Here is a 24,520-nt window from a genome sequence, read left to right on the forward strand (position 1 = left end):
ATACTGTATTGGTTTTGCCATTCATTGACATGAATCCGCCATGGGTGTACATGAACCCCCCTCCCACCTCCCACCCCATATCATCTCTCTGGATCATCCCCATGCACCAGCCACAAGCATCCTATATCCTGTATTGAACATAGACTGGCAATTCGTTTCTTACATGATAGTATACATGTTTCAATGCCATTCTCCCAAATCATCCCACCCTCTCCCTCTCCCTCAGAGTCCAAAAGTCCGTTCTAAACATCTGTGTTTCTTTTGCTGTCTTGCACACAGGGTCATCATTACCATCTTTCTAAATTCCATATATATGTATTAGTATACTGTATTGGTGTTTTTCTTTCTGGCTGCGATCCAAAAGTCTGCAAGCAATACATGCTGGAGAGGGTGTGGAGAAAAGGGAACCCTCTTACACTGTTGGTGGGAATGCAAACTAGTACAGCCACTATGGAGAACAGTGTGGAGATTCCTTAAAAAATTGCAAATAGAACTGCCTTACGACCCAGCAATCCCACTGCTGGGCATACACACCGAGGAAACCGGAATTGAAAGAGACACGTGTACCCCAATGTTCATCGCAGCACTGTTTATAATAGCCAGGACATGGAAACAACCTAGATGTCCATCAGCAGATGAATGGATAAGAAAGCTGTGGTACATATACACAATGGAGTATTACTCAGCCATTAAAAAGAATACATTTGAATCAGTTCTAGTAAGATGGATGAAACTGGAGCCGATTATACAGAGTGAAGTAAGCCAGAAAGAACAGTCTTTTAAATTAAATAAATTTAGATTTATAAAATTTTACTACATGGTCCACCATTTGCCATTTTTCATCAAAAAATGGTTAAAAACTTGTCCCAAATTCTGACACTTGCATGCTGATTAGCATTTGGGAACAATTCATTATATAAAGATAGCTGTCTTCTTTTCTTGAAAACAGGGGTAGGATCTTTACTTTTTTATATTCCCAGAATATAAAAGAGACTCCATACACTCCATGAATATTCAAGGAATAATATTTTCAGTTTTGCAGGAGAATTTGGCATTTTAGTATTTCTTGCATTTTGGTTTAAATCTTTTGTAAGTTATGGTACAATTCAGCCCAAATTACAAAGATTAAAACTGACAAGACCTCTTTAAAATATTTTAGGGATAATAGTTCAATCTCTAAATGTAGATTAGCTGTCTTGAGGCATTAGAAATATTTTAACACTAAATCTGTCATTGGAAAAGGTAAGACAGAAGTATTATTTCTATAATCTATAAAGTTGCAAATAGCCATACATATTTGTTTCTCTCTCCTCGGCCAACTCTGACTATGGTATAGTTACTTTCAGAAAAAAAAAATATCTGTTCCTATTTCTTTGGCTTGGATACTCTCCTTTCCTGATAGTTCAGGTGAATGAATGACAGACATACAGCTTTTGATATTTCAATTTTACCTTATGTGGACATCTTGCTTAGATTTTCAAAAAATCTATAAAAATGATATAATGTATCTCCACCATTTATGAAGCCCAGGTCTTTCATTATATAAACATTCATAGATTGGAAATCCTGATTCACAAGGCAAAAACAGAGTAACGAACACATAGTAACCATCCGTTTACTTTCTGCAACCTAGTAGAACCTAATGCCTAGCATACAATAAAGTATAGAAACTCTCCATGTTAGAGACACAGTTAAGGAAAATGATAGTAAAAATGAGATAAATAAAAGTGAAAAGTGAAAGTGAAAGTCTCTCAGTCATGTCCAGTTCTTTGCGACCCCACGGACTGTAGTCTTCCAGGCTCCTCTGTTCATGGAATTCTCCAGGCCTGAATACTGGAGTGGGTAGCCATTTCCTTCTCTAGGGGATCTTTCCAATCTAGAGATTGAACCCAGGTCTCCTGCATTGCAGGCAGATTCTCTACCATCTGAGCCCTTCGTGGATCAGCTGGTAAAAAATGAGATAAACTAAAGTGAAGTGAAGTGGCTCAGTCGTGTCCGACTCTTTGTGACCCCATGGACTGTAGCCCACCAGGCTTCTCAGTCCGTGGGATTTTCCAGGCATGAATACTGCATGAATACTGGAGTGGGTTACCATTCCCTTCTCCAGGGGATCTTCCCAACCCAGGGATCGAACCCAGGTCTCCTGCATTGTAGGCAGACGCTTTACGGTCTGAGCTACTGATAGAAATAACAGGTGAGTGATTAAATTAGGGCATAGCCTTTTGTGATACAGAGATAAATGATAAATATAATTAATATTAAACACACATACAAAGTTGATTATTGAAAAATACATAGGCAGAGGCAGCACAGGTATTCAATCTCTCTGAATCCCCACATAAAAAGCAAGTAAAAATAAGACCAAAATTCCATGGACAACATTTATAATTAAGCTACATAACAAGGTAGCCCCATAAGTCCCAAAAGAAGTTGGTGGGAATAAACCACCAATAACCACAAGACTACATGGTGTCCATGTCGATGCGAGACGAAGAAGGAAGCATCAGGGCATCATCTGACAGACCTGAGAATAAGAGAGCCCCCAAATAGCCAACCAATATTCAGTGGAATGTCTGAAGGCACACTGAGTGCAGTTGAAAGTGGGAGTTTTGCCTTCTCTGATACGAGATAAGTGCATGAGATCCATAGTAAAAAGGTCTGAAGGGGCTGGAACAGTCTAGCACCTATGAATTTTCAAACTGCCCCACCAGGCTCCAGTGAGAACTCAGTCCTTCTTGGAGAAGAAACTGCTGGGCTAAGTCAAAATTAAACAGGATAGGACAAAGGAGGCAAATAAAAGAGAAAGTTCAGACTGAAGTGGAAGAAGGAATAGAGGCAGGAAATCTCAGAAAATAAGTGCTACAACTGTTAACAGTACATATAAACAGCAGAAGAGGGAGATCTGTGAAACTACAGAAGCTTCCCCAACACCCACTTTCATTTTAAAAGGTAAGAAGTAATTTCACTGAAAAATGAGCAGCAGAAAAGTATTGAGGTAAAACCCCAGACAAAGCTAAACAAACTATGCACGCATGAGAGAGACAGAAATATTGCTGCCAGCAATGAAAGTATATCAGAAAGACATGCCCAAGAAACATATCATAACCATAAACCTACTATTTCAAAACAAGCAAAAAGATGTTAAGAGTGATACAAGATACAAAATAACAACAGAAATCTGGATTAGAAAAACTCAGAAGTGAAGTGAAAGTGCCCAGAAAAGAATATAAAATAAAATAATAAAATCATTTCAGAAGTGAATACTAAACTAGTCAAAGACAAAAGAAGTAAACATCAGACAACACCTTACGAGAAGCAGAAAGTGAAAAAGAAATTTTAAGAAATCAAATCAATTAAAAAATCTAAATGGAGACATAAAAAGGACTCAAGAGAAAGTGACAAATAGTGAAGAAAAGATTCAACATATGGATAATGTGAGTTCCTAAAGAAGAAAACCAAAGCAAGGAAACAAAAATTGCTAAAAACTTTCAGTTAAAAAAATGATTTTAATATTTATTTTGGAAGAGCATACTGTGAATTTGAAATCTTGACCCAGAACAATCAATGCAAGACATACTCTTATAATAAAATTACTAGACTTTAATGAAAACTAAAAAACTTCCTTTGGACATCTAGAAGAAAAAAGCCTGTGACTTATAAGAGAAAAAATTATACATTCTCATCAGACTTTTCTACAGCAACACTTTATGCCACAAGAAAATTAAATAACACTTAAGATGCTCAAGAAACAAAATCGTGAGCCAAAGATTGTATACCTAACAAAACTGCCTTTCAAGTATAAAGGACATAGATAAACTATTCCTGCACTAGAGAACGGAGAAGGCAGTGGCACACTCCAGTACTCTTGCCTGGAAAATCCCATGGACGAAGGAGCCTGGTAGGCTGCAGTCCATGGGGTCGCTAAGAGTCAGACATGACTGAGCAACTTTACTTTCACTTTTCACTTTCATGCATTGGAGAAGGAAATGGCAACCCACTCCAGTGTTCTTGCCTGGAGAATCCCAGGGACGGGGGAGCCTGGTAGGCTGCCGTCTATGGGGTCGCACAGAATCGGACATGACTGAAGTGACTTAGCAGCAGCCGCAGTAACTTAAGGGATATTGTTCCTATAAGCCCTTCCTGAGGAATCTATAATAGAATATTTTTCTGACAATTAAGATGTTTGATACCAATCTAAGGACTGGTGATGAGAATTAAATATACAATTACCAATGAACTAAAAGGTAGAGTGTACAGAGTGTAAGGGCTACATGCTCAAAGTAGATATAGTATGATAATTTTAACTTTTTTAAAATAAAGAAGACTGGAAAGAGCATACTCAAAATTAAAAAAAAAGTTATGGTAACATGCTGATGAGGGTATTAGTGCTATCATTCCAAGACTGTTGTGTAACAGGGGATAAAACAAATAAATGATTAAATATCCCAATTCTCACCTTGTAACCTTGAAAATAAGGATTATTGGTGATGAAAAAAAGATATAGATGTATGTAACAGAGAAAACTCAATATCCCCTCAAAAGAAGATCATGGCATCCAGTCCCATCACTCCATGGCAAGTAGATGGGGAAAAAATGGAAACAGTGGCAGATTTTATTTTCTTGGGCTCCAAAAGCACTGTGGACAGTGACTGCAGTCAGAAATAAAATGACACTTCTTACTTGGAAGAGAAGCTATGACAAATTTAGACACCATATTAAAAAGCAGAAACATCACTTTGCTGACAAAGGTCCATATAGTCAAAGCTGTGGTTTTTCCAGTAGTCATGTAATGGATGTGAGAGGTGGACCATAAAGAAGGTTGAGCATCAAAGAATTGATGCTTTTGAACTGTGGTGCTGGTGAAGACTCTTGAGAGTCCCTGGACAAAAAGAAGATCGAACCAGTCAATCCTAAAGGAAATCAACCCTGAATATTCATTGGAAGGACTGATGCTGAAGCTAAAGCTGGCCACCTGATGGGAAGATCCGACTCTTTGGAAAAGATCCTGATGCTGGGAATGATTGAGGGCAGGAGGAGAAGGGGATGACAGAGGATAAGATGGTTGGATGGCATCACCGACTCAATGGACATGAGTTTTAGCAAACTCTGGGAGATAGTGAAGGATAGGGAAGCCTGGTGTCCTGCATTTTATGGGGTTGCAAAGAGTCCGACATGACTTAGCAACTGAACAAAACAACAACAGAAAAAAGGTTAAGCTAAATGATTTGCAGTCCTGAATTGGAAATATCAATATAAATTCATAAGGTTAATTTTAGTTACACATATGCATATATACCAGCCCCCCTCCCACACACACCTCCCTCACAAGTCCTGTCCAATGGAAAGACTTATTAACAGTGACTAACCCAGGTTGTGGTCCCGAAATACCACTTCTCTAAAAGAAACCAGGGCTTCTTGAAGAAATAGCTGACTCTGTCTGCAGTAGAAAAACACACAAAATGTGTATGGAAAATCATTCATGCTAGGTGGCAAAGAAGCTATCACAGACTACTAGAGTCATGGCTAAAGGAGATAACTTTATGATGCTTCTACTGGCTAAGTATGAGAAAATCTGAGCTTCGTCATGATAATAATTGCAATAAATTGAATATCATCAAATATGTTTAAGTCCCTGCATTCCTAATGATACTAAAACAGAAAAAGAATGGCTCATCTTTGGGAAATCATAAGGAACTAATTCATTATCTTCAAAGTTGGTAAATAAGGGCAAATAATCAAATATCTTTTCTGTATTTTCTATATGAATGGTTCTACTAGGTATCCAAATAATAGACAAGGGGAAATATCTCTATGTAAAATATTCCAATTAATAAATGAAAAAGAAATGAGAATAAGAATATTGCTATTTCATAATTTTCAATAAATTAATGAATATTTAATGCTGGGTTGGATGAATCACAAGCTGGAATCAAGATTGCCAGGAGAAATATCAATAACCTCAGATATGTAGATGACACCAACCTTATGGCAGAAAGCAAAGAGGAACTAAAGAGCTTCTTGATGAAGGTGAAAGAGAAGAGTGAAAAATGGGCTTAAAACTCAACATTCAAAAAACTAAGATCATGGCATCCATCCCATCACTTCATGGCATATAGATGGGGAAACAATGGAAACAGTAAAAGACTTTATTTTCTTGGGCTCCAAAATCACTGCAGATGGTGACTGCAGCCATGAACTTAAAAGACACTTGTTCCTTGGAAGAAAAGCTATGCCCAGATAGTGTATTAAAAAGCAGAGACATTACTCTGTTGACAAAGATCTGTCCAGTCAAAGCTATGGTTTTTCCAGTAGTCTCATTGTACAGATGTAAGAGTTGGACCATAAAAAAGGCTGAGTGCCAAAGAATTGATGCTTTTGAACTGTGGTGTTTTGAGAGTCCCTTGGACTGCAAGGAGAACAAAGGAATCAAACCTGAATATTCATTGGAAGGACTGATGCTGAAGCTGAAGCTCTAATACTTTGGCCACCTGATGGGAAGAGCTGACTCATTGGAAAAGACTGATTCTGGGAAAGAATGAAGGCAGGAGGAGAAGGGGACAACAGAGGACAAGATGGTTGGATAGCATCACTGACTCAATGGAGTTGAGTTTGAGCAAGCTCTGGGAAATGGTGAAGGACACGGAAGCATGGGGTGCTGTCGCCCATGGGCTGGCAAAGAGTCAAACGACTGAGCAACTGAACAATAATGGATATAGGCTCCTTGAATCAGAAAAGTGACGACTAGACATTATGTGTCTCTTACAGTCTTGCCAGAGGAATGGAATCTGAGTCTGATCCAATCTCTGGATCCAGTTGCCAATTTGGAAAAAAAACTGGTGGGTGGAGGGCATGTAGGGTTGTATCATAGGTAATATATTGGCAGGGTCTAGACTGTGGGACAGAGAAGGTGATGGCACCCCACTCCAGTACTCTTGCCTGGAAAATCCCATGGACGGAGGAGCCTGGTGTGCTGCAGTCCATGGGGTCGCACAGAATCGGACACAACTTTAGTGACTTAGTAGCAGCAGCAGCAGACTGTGGGAAACTGTTTGGGTTGGAAGGTGCAAGTTTTTCTACAACTGTTTTATGACACTGCAACTTCAAGGACTGCAGCCCACTAGACTCCTCTGACCATGGGATTTTCCAGACAAGAAAACTGGAACAGGTTGCCATTTCCTTCTCTAACAAATAAACAGTGGGGAGTGAAAGAATAGAAGGTAAACTTACAAGAGACTTAAAAAAATACAGTACATTAAAAAAATGGGGGAAACCAAACTGCTGTGCTAGGGATACACATTTGGGTGTTGGAACTATGGGGGGAAACAGCAGGGAGAGGATAACTATAGAAGTTAGGATAATGATTTCTTGAAGGAATGGGGCATATATAAGGATTTATGCTCTGGGTGGCAGAGTTTTATTTCTTGACCTGGACGATACTTACAAGCATGTTCACCTTATAATAATTTATTAAACCATATATTTGTAGTATGTGGTTTTCAGGATCTGTGTTTTATTCTACATATACAGTGTCTCCTCTCTTTGACACCTGAAGATCCTTATAGTCATTTTTAGAGACTTATTTATATATCAGATTCTTGATGTTTGAGGAATCTATACCTAGTTCTAAAATTAAAAAAATAACACTTGGGCATAAAATTTGTCCAGTTCCCTTGTATGTAAAATGACCATGGTAATAGTTATTCAATAAGTAGGCTGTGTGGCTGTGATGATGAAAAGAACAATATAACCACACTGCAAAATACACACTGGGCAGCTGGCTAAACTCATCCTGTGTGACTTAAGAGTTTACTCTTTATATTTGTGCCTTAGCAAAATTACAGTGCTTGTTACAACCTTTGGAACTGCTAGAAAATCATTAAAAAAAAATTAAACAAAAAAATGCCACCAATTAATATATATAGTCCTGGGACCTCTATTAAACTATCTTCTTTTCTCAGTTGCATACCAAACCCTACAGGGAATTCTGTTAAAAAGGACTTTGGCCTTACATGTGCCTATCCAGTTTCCTAATACCATTAAAATTCCTAGAAGAAATAAAGGCAGTATGCTCTTTGACATGAGTCTTAGCAATGTGTTTCTAGATATGACTCCTCAAGCAATATGGACAAAAGCAAAAATGAAGAAATGGGACTACATCAAACTAAAAAGCTCTGCATGGCAAAGGAAACCATCAGCAAAATGAAAAGACAACATACCAAGCTGGAGAAGATATTTGCAAATCATATATCTGATAAGAGGCTGATGTAAAATATATATTAAAAACTCATAAAACTCAACAAAAAAACCCAAACAACCCAATTTAAAAAATAGGCAGAGGAGCTAAATGGTCATTTTCCCAAAGTTATTTTCAGATGGACAACAGGTACATGAAAAGATGTTCATCACTAATTAGTAGGGAAATGCAAATCAAAACCACAATGATTTGTTATCAAAAAGGCAAGAAATAACAAGAGAGGATGTAGAGAAAAGTGAACCCTCATGCACTGTTTGTATTTATCCAAAGAGTATAAAAACATAAATTCAAAATATTGTACCCCTGAGTTCATAGCTGAATTTACAATTGCCAAGATACAGAAGCAACCTAAGTGCTCATCAATGGATGAATGTATAAAGGAGATGTGGTATATATATATATATACTAAGAAATACTACTGAGACATAAAAGAGATGAAATCTTGCCATTTGCAACAACATGGATGGAGGGTATTATTCTAAGAGAAATAAGTCAAAGAAAGACAAATACTGTATCATATCACATATGTGGAATTTAAAAAAAAAACAAAGGAATAAATCAAACCAAATAAAGATAAACACATAGATAAAAGGAACAGAGTAGTGATTACCAGTGGGGAAGTAGGGTGGAGGGAGGGCAAAATGGGTAAAGGTGGTCAACTGCCTGGTGATGGATAGAAACTAAACTTTTGGTGGTGAGCATGCTGTAGTGTATACGGAAGTTGAAATATAATAATATTGTACACATGAAACTTATGTAGTGTCATAAACCAATGTTACCCCAATTTTAATAAAAAAGACTCTGGTTTACTAAAAGAAAAAAGGAAGGGAGTTTAAATACTAAAATCTAACCTCAGATATGCAGATGACACCATCCTTATGGCAGAAAGTGAAAAGGAACTAAAAAGCCTCCTGATGAAAGTGAAAGAGGAGAGTGAAAAAGTTGCCTTAAAGCTCAACATTCAGAAAACAAAGATCATGGCATCTGGTCCCATCACTTCATGGCAAATAGATGGAGAAACAGTGGAAACACTGTCAGACTTTATTTTGGGGGGCTCCAAAATCACTGCAGATGGTGATTGCAGCCATGAAATTAAAAGACGCTTACTCCTTGGAAGGAAAGTTATGACCAACCTAGATAGCATATTGAAAAGCAGAGACATTACTTTGCCAACAAAGGTCCATCTAGTCAAGGCTATGGTTTTTCCAGTGGTCATGTATGGATGTGAGAATTGGACTGTGAAGAAAGCTGAGCGCCAAAGAATTGATGCTTTTGAACTGTGGTGTTGGAGAAGACTCTTGAGAGTCCCTTGGACAGCAAGGAGATCCAACCAGTCCATTCTAAAGGAGATCAGTCCTGGGTGTTCTTTGGAAGGAATGATGCTAAAGCTGAAACCCCAGTACTTTGGCCACCTCATGTGAAGAGTTGACTCATTGGAAAAGACTCTGATGCTGGGAGGGATTGGGGGCAGGAGGAGAAGGGGACGACAGAGGATGAGATGGCTGGATGGCATCACTGACTTGATGGACGTGAGTTTGAATGAACTCTGGGAGTTGGTAATGGACAGGGAGGCCTGGCGTGCTGCAATTCATGGGGTCGCAGAGAGCCGGACACCACCAAGCTGAATGAACTGAACTGACTGAAGGCCAATAAACAAAGTAGCAAACTCTCACCACAGTGGGAGAAGTAATGGTGCAAGAGCCTTGAAATGGTTACAAGGAGGTAGAAAATGGGCAAGAGCTGAGATGTATCTTGAATATATCTCATTGGATATATTCGAAGAGATATGTCGATGACCTGAGACCTACGGAAACAAAGATGCTGCATTGCAGTTCTGGAACCCATATGTAATTATTGTTGCTGCTGCTGCTGCTGCTAAGTTGCTTCAGTCGTGTCTGACTCTGTATGACCCCAAAGACAGCAGCCCACCAGGCTCCCCCGTCCCTGGGATTCTCCAGGCAAGAACACTGGAGTGGGTTGCAATTTCCTTCTCCAATGCATGAAAGGGAAAAGTGAAAGTGAAGTTGCTCAGCTGTGTCCAACTCTTAGTGACCCCATGGACTGAAGCCCACCAGGCTCCTCTGTCCATGGGATTTTCCAGGCAAGAGTACTGGAGTGGGGTGCCATTGCCTTTTCCAATGTAATTATTGTTATATGACATAAAACAGGGGAAAATATCCAGATAAGATCTGTACCTATGTGTACATGTGTATTACTATATTTGTCCTTTGATTTATAAGAAGGCAAACACAAGTCAAACAAGATCTATGTATTTGAAGTTTTGGTAGAAAGGACGAGGCAGAGAGAAAGAGAAATAACCATAAGGATAATGCACAGATGGGAAGAACTGACAACATTAGCTGTAAAGTGGTAAACCAAAAAGTGAAGAAGAAATAAGGACTCACAAGAAGGAGGAAAAAGAGACTGAGAAAAAATAGCAGAAGAAATTGGAAATGACAGTTTATCAATGACATTTTAAAAACAAGTCTGGAGTAGTTTTACTTTTATTTTCAAGTAGCTAGAACTCAGATATGATCACAGGTGTATATGTGGTTTGTAAACAGAATCTAAATCTAAGACCTATTTTAGAAAAAATAACATACTATAACAAACTATAGTTTTATGTATGCTTTGTTCCTGATTTGTGCTATATATCTTTAATATGGTATAGAAGAGGTCATTATTACAAAAATAATTTATCCATTAAATTAATGATTTTATTTTACTTACATAATTTCAAAAAAGTTCTTACCAGGTGGTATACATCATCTAAACAAGTAAATTCATTAAAGCTGATATTAAGTTTTCGAAGTCCTGTTAATTTGGAGAGATCTCTCAACTTACTCAAGCTGTTTCCATGTAGATTCAGACTCTGAAGTAAGATAAAATGTAAATAAAAAGTAAGACAAATTATATTCTAATTATAGCTATTAAATAACAGTAAGAGAGAGCCAACGGAAAAAAAAATATAATTTTAAAAGTATAGTCTGTTTTTATAATCTGATTTTACAAGATGAAGTTTATAATAGCAGCTTTGGACCTGGTACTTGATTAATTTGATTTTCCACTTGCTCTAAGTTTACTAATAATTTGCATGAAATTCTTTTTAGAAGATGATTAAATATTTTGTTGTTATATTCATTAGGGCAGTTCTATTTCTCAGGCTAGCTGGTGAACAATGTAGGCCCTAAAGATTTGGGGTATTGGCTAGGTTGCCTCACAGGAAAGAGGATGGCTGGATATAACCTGATGACAGGGAACCAAATGAGGGCCCTGGCCTAAGGAAGAAAGGCTGAGGGCGTTAAAGTGGGAGGATACAATGTCAAAGATGATACAATGTCAAAGAAGGAATTGAGAGACTGTCTAAGTCTCTGCACCACAAATTGACCCAGATTTTCCCTGCCCATTTGATCCTGGGCTATATGAAAATGAATGTCACTATATTTTTATATTTAGGGGAGACTATGATATCTGCTTGGGCTTCCCAGGCGGCACTAGTGGTAAAGAACCCACCTGCCAATGCAGGAGACATAAGAGACGTGAGTTTGATTGCTGGGTGGGGAAGATCCCGTGGAGGAGGGCATGGCAACCCAATCCAGTATTGCCTGGAGAATTCCTTGGACAGAGTAGCCTGGCAGCCTAGTCCATAGGGTCGCAAAGAGTCCTAACGTGGCTATAACCTCTCATTCTTCAGTCACAGTCTCATGTATCTTTGTATTCTAACCTACACCTATATTCCCACCATCACACACCCTAGATAAGACACTTGGTCTTTCAAAACCATGTGCTTACAGATAAAGTATGCCTCTGCATGGAAGACAAAAGCGATGAAATCTTCCATATCCTTCAGAAATTCACACAAACCCACCTCTTTCTGTGGACCTCTCCCAGCAGCTCTAATGTCTTGTATTTGTTTGTGTATCTGTCTCCTTCGCTAAAATAATATCCTTGGAGCAGGGAAGAAAACTTATTCATTGAACACCTAATACTTGCTTCAATGGCTAAAATATAGCAAATTCTCAGTAAATGCTAGGTGAATAAATCAGTGCAAAAGCCAGACTTATAACTAACAACTCTACTTTTTAGTATTTAATTGTGCTGTAAGAGAATATAAAATTATATTACTCTGGGCTTTTCATTTCTATATATTTATTTTTATGGATGTCTTCATAAAACTCAATCTAGTGGGGATAACTGAAAAGAAAATAATACATATGTACCTTCACTTTCTCTTACAGTAATGGCACAAATAAAGGAGAATAAAGGATGTGATGCCTAAATATCCTTCTTCTAATATCTAGAATTCTTACTGGAAACTGTAGAAAAATTTCTGGCTTTTATAGACAAATTTAAGATGAATTCTTAAATTCTTATGTTATGAGTATTGACCAAATTAATAGTCAGATGGAGGTCACACTGGCCAAGATATTCCAAAGTCTTAAATTCTTCTCCTTTCTGGTTCTTATCTTACAAATCAAAGATAATAAAAAAGACCTACCTTCTGGTGCTATTTTTTTTACTTTAATTTAATCTCTTTAAATCTATAGGAATACATGTTTCAGAAGCTCAATCCTATCAGAACACTGATTTATTAAACCTTTCCAATTGAGGCTTTATTATAAAAATGTATTACTCAAATATGAAATCCTGACATTATAGTTCAGAAACAATTTCTCCAAACTGTCAGCTGGAAGATTGTTCCTGTATTAAGTATATTGCATATTTATGATAAAGATGGTGATATTGCTATCATGCTATAAAGTTTTACTTCATCTCTAATAATAATTCTCTAAAGTAGACTTAATCTAGACTTGAAGATTTGGTGGATGATGCTAATACAGTTTTACCAGAGCAATTTCATAAACTATCTTAAAAAGATGTTTTGGATATTTTTAGAAGCAGACTGAAAACTGTATTATTTTTAAAATATATGTTTTGCATTCTCTTTCTGCTTCACATAATCATTTGGAAAAAAACTGTCATAAACAGTGGATTTAAAAATGTCAAAATGGAGCCAAGTAATTGACTTTCAAGATAAAAATAATTTCTGAATTTTTATCTGTATCTCAGTTTTCAGTAAATGCATAGGAAGATATGTCAAGTAAGAATACCTTTAGTATTGTAATCATTTATCAATTAATATCCATTTGTTTACTACTTCTTTAGGTTCAAGCAGACAACTCACTTTTTCTGTGAGAACCACTCAGACATTCTGTTTTAGAACAAATACCCAATGAGTATCTCATATGTGCTAGGTATTGTGCTAGATAATGGCAAAGTTGATGCTGGCCCACACAGTATTTATAAGTAAATCATAAAAAGGCATCCTCACCTCAAGACACCTTTATTTCCAGCTTTTAGAAAATTGTCACAATAGACTGATTTTGTTAGTAAAAGAAATTCCACCACCAGTCATCAGAAAGTTGTAGTAAATATACTACTGTATATTTAAAAGTTGCCCCTTAGATGTGGCCCTTCTGTGCAATGCATACTGCACAGTCTTACATTGTTACCCTCGTGCTGGGAATATAAATGACTAAGAGCAGCCATAGCCTCTGTCCCTGTGGAATTTATAGTTTAGGAAGGATACAGAACACACGACAAAGGACTCTTCCTTAGATTCTTAATTAGACCTAGAGGTAAGAGAAGGACTAAATGCTTAAGTATAGATCTAAAATGTGTGGGAGCTAAGTAGGAGAAACAGGGTCATGTGAAAACATCCTGTGCAGATGAAGTAGCTAGTGTGGAGACTCTGTGCAGCTGCAAAGGATACAGTTAGGAAACAAAAAGGAGGCTGACTACAGATTGCTACAGGGAGGGTAATATGAGAAGAGTCTGAAAAGACAGGCCTGGGACCAGGTCATATAAAACCTTACAGGCCATATTAAGGACTTTGGTTTTATTTTTAAAAGAATGAAAAGCATTTGTGCATTTCATATAGGAGTGGTGAGGGATGACAAATCAGATTTGCACTTGAAAAGACTACTCTGGCTTCAGTATGGAGAATGGGTTGTGGCCTTGAAGCGGAAGTAGGACAAAACCTGTTGCATAGCTGTAGTAGGCATGCACCCCCACCCCAACACACACACACACACACACACACACACACACATACAAACACGCACACACCCCTTGTATTGAGTTATACTTAGCTATATACTGAATGGCATCCAAAGAGCACATTAATAGAATATCATGTGCATGGTGCCTCCTGAAATTGTGTAATAGCCCCGTGGAAGTATCTAGGTTGGCGATAAAGGGAGTCTAGATAGAATGGTAGCAGATTTGAAATGGACAGACTGAGTCAAGATATAGAAGGAAGCTTAATATCTCAATAGAATTTCCTCGTAATACTCACCACAATATGACCATAAACACTAGTCTTGGCAAGGGAAAGTATCGTTTTATCATCCAAACTAGTAAGTTTTGGTCTGGGCTTGATCCTGGGATCCATTTTTATAACTTCATCATCAAATTTCAAATCCTGAGACAATACTGATCCTTCTGAAATTTTTTTGCTTTCTTCTAGAATAACATTGTTGAATGAAGAAAATAAAGAGTGAGCCTTGACCTAAAAAATTTATTAAAAACATTGAAAATTTGGTTGCTGTATTTATCATTTTGAAAAATGAGCTATGTAGGAAAGATGAATTAAAACTTTTTCCATTATATAGTAATATCTATGATGATCTGTATCACATTAGGAAATCTATGAGAATAGATTAAAGTTGTGGACTAAGAATGGGTGTGTTCATCCCCTCCTCCTGAAAATTCCTTAAAAGACATTTTTTAAATATTTTATAACAGTGGAGAGGGCACCAACAAAAGACTTAAAAGTTGTGAGATACAAATTAGAAGGGACTGAACTGACAAATAAAAAGCAGAAATGTAACCTGCAGACAAAATATATGCAGGAGATAACCACTTCAAAGAGCAGATTCCAAGAAACTTGATGTTTAGAGTGAACAAGTGAAGCAGCAGGAGGAAGCTCTAGGTAATTGTTAGGCGATTAAGTTTTCATAAGAATTGTGGATGACTGGGCAAAAACAACGTGAACAAACAGAAATGGCTCTACGAAAAACCAAAATGGTCCATAAGAGAATTCTTTTTAAAATCTAGGAGAGCAAAACATCTATAAAAGAATAGACGGTATAGAAAAAATAGGGTAAATGCTTCAAAGTCACCATAAAAACAATTAGTGAAGTATGAAATATTCAATAAATGTCCTGAGGAACCAAATGGATACTACAGCAAATCAAATTAACACTGTGGAAGCTAATATAGAGAGCATCTTTCACAAGAATTTAAAGATGGAAATGTAAAATACAGAGAAAAAAAATTAAAATACATTGCTGGGGGGAACAGTTCAGAATGTTCAATGTTTACCAAATAGGAGTTCGAGAGGGCTTAACAGAGAACAGAAGTAACAATAAAGGAATTAAGAAAAGGAAACTTCCCAGAGTTAAAACAAACATTTGATTTTCAGATTCAAACAGCTTATAAAGGGGCAAGCAGGATGATGGAGCTCTTGTCTTTGCTGACATCACTTTGTAGTGAAGTCAGCCACAATAGCAGGGACTTGGCCTCTCCACTTCTTGTTATTTCAGTTATTTTGTTTTCTGTTTGTTTGGGTTTCTGTGTCTTTTGCTGAGAGTATATTTGACTGATAGAATATTCTTCATAGCAACATAAAATATAAATGCCCAGAACTATACAAGAAATATAAAAAGAAATGTTTAAGACCCATATAAAGGAAAATATGGGAGAGGACTTGAGTAAATGGAATAATGTATCATGTTCCTGGATGAGAGGCCCAATACTACAAAGAAGTCAGTTCACCCCAAATTAAATTTAAATTCAATACACTTACAATCAAATCCTAGTAACAAGCTGTTTGAAAATTTAATTTGAAAGTGAAAATATTCAAGAATGTGTGTGTGCATGCTAAGTCGCTTCAGTCATGTCTGACTCTGCAACCCAATGGACCACAGCCCGCCAGGCTCCTCTGTCCATGGGATTTTGCAAGCAAGAATACTGGAGTGGGTTTCCATGCCCTCTTCATGTTCAAGAATAGCCAAGAAATTTTTAAAAAAATAAGTGGAAGAGAATTAGCCTTGTCACATATCCAAACATATCATCCAGTTGTAATAACCAAAACAAGATGGTAGGGGTCCAAGATTAGACCAAGAGATCAATGGAACAGAACATAATGATCTATATATATTAAAATAATTTTAATAATAAAGATAATATTTCAAAAGAGTAAAAAAGATTGAAAGCAAACCCACAAAGCTATTAACAGTGGATGCCTTAATGAAAGGGAGTGGGATAGGATTGAGGTGAAAGCAGATTTTTATGTGTATTCTATATTCTGCAATAAGTTTGAATCTTTTCTAGTGAGACTACAGCTATATACTACTCATGTCATATATTTTCAAAATAAAAAATTTAGGTGTCATAATGATTTTCTTTGAAAATTATATTCCTCACAGAATAATCATTTTACATTTATATATAGGCATACCTCGTTTTGTTGTGTTTTGCTTTCTTGGGTTTCGAACAAATTGAAGGCATCAATCAAGTCTATTGGTGCTATTTTCCAACAGCATTTGCTCACTTCATGTCTCTGTCACATCTGGTAATCCTCGTAATATTTCAAAGTTTTTCACTAAGATTATATTTGTTATGGTGATCTGTGATGTTACTATGGTAATGGTTTTGGGCTGCCACAAACCATGCTCATGTAAGACAGTGTTTGGACTACTCCATTGACCAGCCATTTCCCTGCCTCTCTTCCTCTGTTTGGGCCTCCCTATTTCCTGAGATAGAACAATCTTAAAATTTAGGCAATTAATAACCTTAGAATGGCTTCTCACTGTTCAAGTGAAAGGAAAAGTCACATACCTCTCACTTTAAATCAAAAGCTAGAATGACTGAGTTTAGTGAAGAAGGCATGTTGAACACTGAGACAGGCTGAAAGCTATGCCTCTTGCTCCAGTCAAGTTTTGAATGCAAAGGAGAAGTTTTGAAGAAAATTAAAAGTACTACTCCAGTGAACATATGAATATAAAAAAACTGAAACAGTCTTATTACTGATATGGAAAATGATTTTGTGCTCTGGATGGAAGATCAAATCAGTCACAATATTCCCTTAAGTCAAAGCCTAAACCACAGAAAAGTCCTAACTCGCTTCAATTCTATGAAGGCTGAGAGAGGTGGGAAAGTTGCAGAAGAAAAGTTTGAAGCTAGCTGAGCCTGGTTCATGAAGTTTAAGGAAAGAAGAGATCTCCATAACATAGAAGAGCAAAGTGAATCACCAAGTGCTGATGTAGAAGCTGCAGCAAGATATTCAGAATATCTAGCTAAGGTCACTAATAAAGGTAACTACACTAATACAGAGATTTTCAATATAGATTAAACAGCACTCTATTAGAAGATACCATCTAGGATTTTCTATTAAAAGAAGATGCCATCTAGGATTTTCATAGCACTGAAGTCAGTGCTCAGCTTTAGAGATTCAAAGGTCAAGCTGACTCTTGTTAGGGGCTCTTTTAGTTGAAGCTAATGCTCATTTACCATTCTGGACACCCTACGGCACTTAAGAATTATGCTAAATCTACTCTACCTGTGATCTATAAATGGGACCAAAAAAGCCTGGATGACAGCACATTTGTTTACAACATGGTTTGCTGAATATTTTAAGACCCCTGTCTAGACCTACTGCTCAGAGAAAAAAAAAAAGGATTTCTTTTAAAATACTACTGCCTATTAACAATGAACCTCACCCCACTCCAGTACTCTTGCCTGGAAAACCCCATGGACGGAGGAGCCTGGTAGGCTGCAGTCCATGGGGTCGCTACGAGTCGGACATGACTGAGTGACTTCACTTTCACTTTTCACTTTCATGCATTGGAGAAGGAAATGGCAACCCACTCCAGTGTTCTTGCCTGGAAAATCCCGGGGACGGGGGAGCCTGGTGGGCTGCTGTCTATGGGGTCGCACAGAGTCAGACATGACTGAAGAGACCAGCAGCAGCATTGACAATGAACCTGGTTACCCAAGAGCTCTGATGGAGATGTGCAATGAGATTTACATTGCTTTCATGCTTACTAACATAACATTCCTTCTGCAGCCCATGGATCAAGGACTAATTTCTACTTTCAAGTCTTATTATTTAAGAAATACATTTCATAAGGCTATAGTTGCCAGTTTTTCATTCCAATCCCAAAGAAGGGCAGTGCCAAAGAATGTACAAACTACTGCACAACTGCACTCATTTCACATGCTAGCAAAGTAATGCTCAAAATTCTTCAAGCTAGGCTTCAACAGTACGTGAACTGAGAACTTCCACATGTTCAAATGGACTTAGAAAAGGCAGAGGAACCAGAGATCAAATTCCCAGTATCTACTGGATCATAGAAAAATCAAGAGGATTCCAGAAAAACATCTACTTCTGCTTCACTGACTATGCTAAAGACTTTGACTGTGTGGGTCACAACAAAATATGGAAAATTCTTCAAGAGATGGGAATTTCAGGCCACCTGACCTGCCTCCTGCGAAACCTGTATGCAGGTCAAGAAGCAACAGTTAGAACCAGGCACAGAACAACAGACTGGTTCTAAATTGAGCAAGGAGTACATCAAGGCTACATACTGTCACCCTGCTTATTTAACTTATATGAAGAGTACATCATGAGAAATGCCAGGCTGGATGAAGCACAAGCTGGAATCAAGAGTGCCAGGAGAAATATCAATAACCTCAGATATGCAGATGACACCACCCTTATGGCAGAAAGCAAAGAGGAACTAAAGAGCCTCTTGATGAAGGTGAAAGAGAACAGTGAAAAAAGCTGGCTTAAAACAACATTCAAAATACTCACGGCATCTGGTCCCATCACTTCATGGCAAAGAGATGTGGAAACAGTGACAGACTTTATTTTCTTGGGCTCCAAAATCACTGCAGATGGTGACTGCAGCCATGAAATTAAAAGACGCTTGCTCCTTGGAAGAAAAGCTATGATAAACCCAGACAGTGTATTAATAACCAGAGACATCACTTTGATTACAAAGGTCCATCTAATCAAACTTATGGTTCTCCAATAGTCATGTATGGATGTGAGAGCTGGACTATAAAGAAAGCTGAGCACAGAAGAATTAATTGATGCTTTTGAACTGTGGTGTTGGAGAAGACTCTTGAGAGTTCCTTGGACTGCAAGACGATCAAACTAGTCTATCCTAAAGGAAATCAGTCCTGAATATTCATTGGGAGGACTGATGCTGAAGCTGAAACTCCAACACTTTGGCCACTTGATGTGAAGAGCTGATTCATTAGAAAAGACCCTGATGCTGAGAAAGATTGAAGGCAGGAGGAGAAGGGGACGACAGAGGACAAGATGGTTGGATGGCATCACTGACTCAATGGACATGAGGTTGAGCAAGCTCCAGGAGATGGTGAAGGACAGGGAACCCTGGCACACTACAGTCCATGGAGTTGCAAGAATCGGACACGACTGAGCGACTGAACAAAAACAATAGCTGCCATAGATACAGATTTTCCTGAGGTTATCTGAGCAAAGGAAATTGAAAACTTTTTTGAAAGGATTTACCATTCTGTATGTCATTAAGAACATACATGATTCATAGAAAGAGTTCAAAATATCAACATTAACAGGAATTTGAAAGAAGTTAAGACTTCCCTGGTGGCTCAGATGGTAAAACATCTGCCTACAATGTTGGAGACCTGGGTTCGATCCCCGGGTCAGGAAGATCCCCTGGAGAAGGAAATAGGAACCCACTCCAGTACTCTTGCCTGGAAAATCCCATGGATGGAGGAGCCTGGTAGGCTATATAGTCCATGGGGTTGCAAAGAGTCAGACACGACTGAGCAACTTCACTTTCTTTCTTTCAAGACTTCAGTGGAGGAAGCATTTGCAGATATAGTGGAAACAGCAACAGAACTAGACATACAGCCGAAAGATGTGACTGAAATCCTACAGTCTCACAATAAAACCTTACAGATGAGGAGCTTCTTCTTACAGATGAGCAAAGAAAATGGTTTCCACTCCTGGTGAAGATGCTGTGAAGATTGTTGAAGTGACAACAAAGGATTTAGGATACTTCATAAACTTAGTTGATAAAGCAGTGGAAGGATTTGAGAGGACTGACTCCAATTCTGAAAAAAGTTCTGTGGGTAAAATTCTATCAAACAGCACTGCAATGCTACAGATAGGTCATTCATGAAAGGAAAAGACAATACATGCAGCAAACTTCATTGTTACCTTATTTTAAGAAATTGTCATAGCCACCAGTTATCTTCAGCAACTACCACCTGATCAGTCAGCAGCCATCAACATGGAGCCAAGATCCTCTACCAGCTAAAAGGTTATGACTCACTGGGCTCAGATGATGATTCACATTTTTTTAGCAATAAAGTCTACTGTTTCATGAAGGTATGTATATTTTTTAGACATTTCATACTTTATAGACTATAGTCAGTATAAAGATAAGTTTTATATGCACTGGGAAACCAAAAATTAGTGTGACTAATTTTATTGCAATATTCACTTTATTGCAGGGTCTGAAACTGAACCCATAATATTTCTGAGGTATGCCTGTACATATAATATAGCATAAACTCAACATAATATTATTAGGCTTCAAATTACTGTTCTGTTCTCATTTAAGAAATTCCAGTTTTAAAAAATGTATTCATACCACTGTAATATACTCAAATTCCACGATGTATTCAGGCAAAACAAGGTCATGATCAAAGACAAACCACTTGCACTGCCGAACACTGCAATCACAGTTTCTTTGTTCCATGATAGAATCTAGGATAAAATAAAAATAAAAACAAGCAAAATAAATAAACACTCTTCAAAGTGAAACATAACATATACTTTTCACCCTTATACAGATTAATAAACAACTCAAAATATCATGTTATTGAGGTTTTTTTCTATCTTCCTACCATCCTCGATAATTTCTTAATTATATCAAGACTAGTCACCCTTTCACTACACAGACTAGTAGGGTTTAGTTTTATTCATATCCTTTTCTTTTTCTTACTTTTTCACTTTTCTAATCAGAATTTGACCATATAGTTTTTGATAAATATATTACTCTAAAACCTTTGTTGTTAAAAGTTGGGTGGGTTCTATCTTTTGAGATACATACAATATATTACATATATATGTGTGTATAAAATATAAAATAAACTTTTACAAAATAAAATATCTATGCACAGAAATATATAACTATCATTGAAGTAGGGAACAGAAATACAGAAGCTCATTAGTGGCTCGGAACATGGTTTTATAGAGAAGCTTATAAACTTTGTTAGATAGAGGTTAAATTATAAGCATCTTTATTAAATGAAAATATTCTATAGTCAGAAAGATGGAAAAAGATTTATTTCATGGCAGACATACTTAGTAAATATTTTCGAGGAATGAACACTGAATTAATCATTGGGTAGTTGGCTTGACTGATGGAGTCCTGATCATGAGCTTGAACACTCTGGCCAAGGAAAACCTTTGTAATCATGAGGATGCCTAGTATGAAAAAACAAAACATTTTAACACGAATTCATCTTAACAGTTTTACAATTTTACCTTCCTTACTGGCCCCAGACTTGATTGCATATTCTGTAAAGGTAGGGATCCTAGCTATCCGTATACACATAGCACACTGCTTCATCCAAAATAGAGGAGCTCAATAAATATTTGTTGAAGAAATAAAATGGTTATAAAAGAGGATTCCTCTGACTATATCAAGCAAAGCTTTACAGACAAGAAAGAAGGAAATAAGGCAATATTTAACAATATTTTCATGAAGCAATTTAAGAAATTTGTTGTTCTTGTTAACTGGGTAAAAATTCATCTCTGTATCATCAGTATCTAGCACATAGCACTCTACTGAATGGTGAACATTTCTTTTCCCTTAAGTTATTAAGGAACCTTGAAATTCACCAACTTCTAGGAATCTCTAGGAGTCACTGAATCCTATGAAGTAACTTGTAATACTATGCATAAAGTATTCACACACTTCTTAAAACTATGTACAAGCTATGAAATGTAAATCAGGAGAACCTAACTGTTTTGTCCCTTGAACTGCAAGATCAAACCAGTCAGTCCTAAAAGAAATCAACTGTGAATACTCATTGGAAGGACTGAAAAGCTGAAGCTCCAATACTTTGGCCACTTAATTGGAAATAAGACCCTGAGACTGGGAAAAGTTCTTTTGCCAATTTTAGATTTATAACCAGGTTTTCTTACCATCTTATATTTTGTTAATTAAGGACAAATAAGACCTGACTTCCTGAGTGCTTTATATGATGATTACATAAACGGATAGAGTTCTTTTGTCTCTTTCCAGTGAATTTGGGGTTTGCATGGTGAGCGTGTATAACATATACATATTTTTAGGACACATCTTAATGAACAAAAGCAGATTGTGAAAAGTGTTTATTTCATATAAGAGAAATTAAATATGAGTAACAAATGAATCTCATCCTATTGATGTTGCTGATAATAATCACCTATTTGTTGACAGACTGACTCAAGTAGTAGATCAGAAAGTCATGTATTACCTCACTGGTAAACACTAAATAAAGGGGGTTTCAGAAAACTTCCCAGGTTGATCAAACCAAGCATCAAAAATGTTATGAAAGTAATTAATGAATTTGAAGGCTTAGCGCTTAAAAGTTCAGAAACTCTGTATATTTATAATACCATGTCTGAAGAGCTCATGCTCAAGAGAGTTTTTCTTCTCATCCTTGTACTTTTGCTGCAGTAATTCAAGTCTGGGACACTCACATATACTTAGGCTATTAGCAAGAATGACAGCTTCTTTTCTGAGAGGCAGCTATAAAGAAAAAGCAAAGTCTGAGAATTTTTATAAGACTGACAATACTTCAACTTTACTACAGATGGTTTATCATTTTATGTTCACATGTCTGGGCAAGGAACCTTCAGGTCACTCACTGAAAAGAAGTAGATAATCTTCACGACTTCATTCCATGAAACCGTTCATGTAATGTATTTTAAATGTATATGCAAATAGATCTATGAAATATAATATTCAGTTGATATCACACTGATCATTCTTATTTAAATAAACAGTCTAATAATTGGTCTAATAGTCTACATTATTTGCCAGATATATCTGATTGTACTAATGTATGGAAATTTTAGCTTGCACTGTGACTAGAGTTATTTCTTTAAAAGTATTTTATCAGGAATATTCATATTACTTGCTGTGAAAGCAGCTCTTAAAAAATAGAAACAAAAATCTGTTTTTATCAGTTAAAAACAACTAGAGCTAAGAGAGATTATATAATCTATCTAAGACTGAAGCAGAAATTGTAAAGTCATGATTTAGACTCAGGTCTGCTCCTCCTTGTCACTCTCTCGGAGTTTTGAAATTACAAGTCGCTTCAGTCGTGTCCGACTCTGTGCGACCCCACAGACAGCAGCCCACCAGACTCTGCCATCCTTGGGATTCTCCAGGCAAGAATACTGGAGTGGGTTGCCATTTCCTTCTCCAATGCATGAAAGTGAACAGTGAAAGTGAAGTCACTCAGTCGTGTCTGACTCTTAGCAACCCCATGGACTGCATCCTACCAGGCTCCTTCGTCCATGGGATTTTCCAGGCGAGAGTACTGGAGTGGGTTGCCATTGCCTTCTCCATTGAAATTACTGGGTTGGCCAAAACGTTTGTTTGGGTTTTTCTATACCATCTTTATTTTATTGTGGTAAAAAAAAATAAGGTAAAAGCTACCATTTTTAAGTGTACAATTCATTGGCATTAGTACACTCACAATGTTGTACAACTATCACCACTACCTATTTCCAGAATTTCATTCCAAACTAAAGCTGTATACTCATTAAACAATAACTCTCCATCCCTCTATCCTTCCCAACTCCTGGAAACATCTACTTTCTGTCTCTACCAATTTGTCTATTCTAGATATTTTATGTAAGCAGGATCAGACAATATTTGTCCCATAGTGGCTTGTTTCTTTTACTTAATATAATGTTTGCAAGGTTCATCCATGCTATAGCATGTATCAGAATTTCATTTCTTATGACTGAATAATATTCTATTGTATGTATATACCACATTTTATTTATCCATGCAGCCATTAATGGAGATTTGAGTTCTTTCTACTTTTTGGCTATTGTGACTAACGATGCTATGAACAAGTATCCAAGAACTTTATCGTGTATATCTTACTAAATCCTCACCACTCTGTGAAGGATTAACC

General features: G+C 37.1%; 1 protein-coding gene across 1 annotated transcript in view; it reads right to left on the bottom strand.

The window, feature by feature from the left end:
- LRRC9 (leucine rich repeat containing 9) overlaps positions 1-24,520 on the bottom strand; it is a 123,701-nt gene that overhangs the window by 60,113 nt on the left and 39,068 nt on the right. The window contains exons 12-16 of the mRNA XM_068966559.1: positions 22,986-23,118; positions 21,684-21,806; positions 20,968-21,083; positions 14,613-14,825; positions 11,007-11,126 (exon numbers count right to left, since the gene is read on the bottom strand). Of these exons, the coding sequence (XP_068822660.1) occupies positions 11,007-11,126; positions 14,613-14,825; positions 20,968-21,083; positions 21,684-21,806; positions 22,986-23,118 (705 nt within the window). The remainder of the gene's footprint in view (positions 1-11,006; positions 11,127-14,612; positions 14,826-20,967; positions 21,084-21,683; positions 21,807-22,985; positions 23,119-24,520) is intronic.

Source organism: Capricornis sumatraensis, chromosome 2 (assembly GCF_032405125.1).
Source record: "Capricornis sumatraensis isolate serow.1 chromosome 2, serow.2, whole genome shotgun sequence".
In the NCBI taxonomy this organism is placed as follows: Eukaryota; Metazoa; Chordata; class Mammalia; order Artiodactyla; family Bovidae; genus Capricornis; species Capricornis sumatraensis.